Here is a 2,612-nt window from a genome sequence, read left to right on the forward strand (position 1 = left end):
GAGTTGGTGGTCAAGCTCCACTTTTTGGAGGCGGTCATTTACATATATTATTGGGAATTTTTCTGTAAGAAATATTATTTCCTCCCTCCTTTTATTTATTTATTTTATTACTTAATTTATCAAAGTGACCTCAAAAATATTTACTTTATACTTTTAGTTATAATCTAATATCACATTATTTATTTTGTTATTAAAATTGTTCCAGCTCTAACCATTAGGATTTCTTTTAGGCTTGTCCTTTGACATACTTCCATCATTATGATTTTTAAGCATTCTCTTACTTTCTGGCACTACAAAATGCTCCAGGCTTATCTTTTTTTTTGCTTGTTCTAGCTCTAGAATCAATATTTTCTTCAAGAAACCCTAATACCATTTATGGAAGAATGGTATTTAGAAATCAAGATCTGTGCACTAGGTGTGCCAGCTGCTACTGTGATGTCACATGTTCTAAATCTCTTTGGCAAATAGAATCAGGCAATATTTTTGTGTGTACTAGTGAATACACACATATATAATTTGTCTATCATTCTTTTTTTTTAAATTATGTTTTAATGTTTATTAGTTTGAGAGAGAGAAACAGAACACAAGCTAGGGAGGAGCAGAGAGACAGGCATAGAATACGAAACAGGCTCCAGGCTCTGAGCTGTCAGCACAGAGCCTGACGCGGGGCTTGTACCAATGGACCACAAGATCATGACCTGAGCCAAAGTGGGATGCTGAACCGGCTGAGCCACCCAGGCGCCCCTGTCTGTCTATCATTCTATCTCTATCATGTATCCATCTATCTAGTTATCTATTTAAACATGAGTTCAAACTGATATCTCTAACTCTAATCTAGCACCACAAGATTTATTCCAGTCTTTCTTCCTTGCTCATTTTTAACTCCTTTCTCTGACCATGAAAAATTTGGCTTTCTTATTTATATTTTATTTCCTTATTTTTTACCTGTATAAAGTACAGGTAAAAGTGTATAGTTTTACTAGTATGCTAGTAAAGAAGTTTCAAAATTTTTAACCTGTATCTAGAATTGCTAACATATTTGCCACCTAGAGTACAGTGTTAATAAAGAGTACCTTTTTGTCTTTAGCTCTATAGTTCCCAGTCACAACACAGATTTGCAGGACCGTGGGGGAGGAGAAGGGGAAAAATAGTTAGGGAGAGGGAGGGAGGCAAACCATGAGAGACTCTTGAATACTGAGAACAAACTGAGGGTTGATAGGTATGGGGAGAGGGGAAGGGGGGTGATGGGCATGGAGGAGGGCACTTGCTGGGATGAACACTAGGTGTTATATGGAAACCAACTTGACAATAAACTATTGAAGAACAAAACACAGTTTTGCAGTTACTTTGACCATTCCTCCTCAGCCTCCGCTAACTTCAGTGAGATTATTTCATACATTTGTAATATAGTTTGTTGTCATCTGCAATGCATCCTGGGGTTCCCGGTATCTTGGTTGTTTGTTTTTAAGTTACATACATGTGAGTTCACTCTTAGTAGTATACAATTCTTTGAGTTTGAAAATATGTAGAATAATTTACCACTTCAGTACATGACAGAACAGTTTTACTACACTAAAAATCCTCAGTGTAACCCNTTCTTTTTTTCCATCCAATTTTGCATTCCCAGAATGAGAGGTAATTTAATTAAATACAATGTAGCCATTCAGGTCTGGCATCTTTCACTTAGCAAAATATATTTAATATTTATTTATGTTTTTGTGCAAATTAATACTTCATTTATTTTATCCCTGAATTTTATTTCATTGTATGGAATGTTTATCCATTCATATTTGAAGGAAATCTTGGTGTTTTTTTTTTCCCTCTATTGGTTAGAGATGAAGAAAGCTATTAGAAACATGAATATACAGGCTTTGGGGTGCCCAGGTGGCTCAGTTGGTTAAGCATCCAACTTTGACTCAGGTCATGATCCCACAGTTCGTGGGTTCCAGCCCCGCGTGGGGCTCTGTGCTGACAGCTCAGAGCCTGGAGCCTTTTTCAGATTCTGTGTCTCCCTCTCTCTCTGACCCTCCCCTGCTCATGTTGTCTCTCTCAAAAATAAATAAAACATTAAAAAAACATTAACATATAGATTTTTATGTGAACATAAATTTTCACTTAAGTAAATACTTAGGAGTAGGATTACTGGGTCATATGGTATTTTATGCTTAATGTTAGAAGAAACTGCCAAACTATCTTCCTAAGGGGCTCTACCATTTTACAGTCTCACAATCATGACTGAAGGTTGTTACTCTGCATCCTTGCTAATTAGCATAGCTCTTTTAACATTTTTATTTTACCCCGGTCTCTATCCTTTGTGTATTTTTCATAGTTGTTAATATGCTATGAACATATTTGCACATCCCTTTGTTTGCCTAACATCACTTTTAAAACAATCTATCTGTGAATTCCACTTTTAATTGTTTGACTTTGTACATAGATAGGCTCTTCACCTTGGCATGGTAAAACCAGCTAAATTTTCTATTGCATATTATAATTTTTATAAATGTCTCCTTTTATTTTTTTATTTTGTGTTCATAAACAGGATCTTGTCTTATATAATACTTCAAAACAAGATGTGAAATGGATGTTGGATATTAGTAATATTTGCAAAC

General features: G+C 35.3%; 1 protein-coding gene across 1 annotated transcript in view; it reads left to right on the top strand.

The window, feature by feature from the left end:
- CFAP47 (cilia and flagella associated protein 47) overlaps positions 1 to 2,612 on the top strand; it is a 492,482-nt gene that overhangs the window by 106,582 nt on the left and 383,288 nt on the right. The window contains 2 exon segments of the mRNA XM_077760783.1: positions 956 to 960; positions 2,543 to 2,597. Coding sequence (XP_077616909.1) covers positions 956 to 960; positions 2,543 to 2,597 — 60 coding nt within the window.

The sequence above is a fragment of the Crocuta crocuta genome, unplaced genomic scaffold, assembly GCF_008692635.1.
Source record: "Crocuta crocuta isolate KB4526 unplaced genomic scaffold, BGI_CrCroc_1.0 scaffold696, whole genome shotgun sequence".
In the NCBI taxonomy this organism is placed as follows: Eukaryota; Metazoa; Chordata; class Mammalia; order Carnivora; family Hyaenidae; genus Crocuta; species Crocuta crocuta.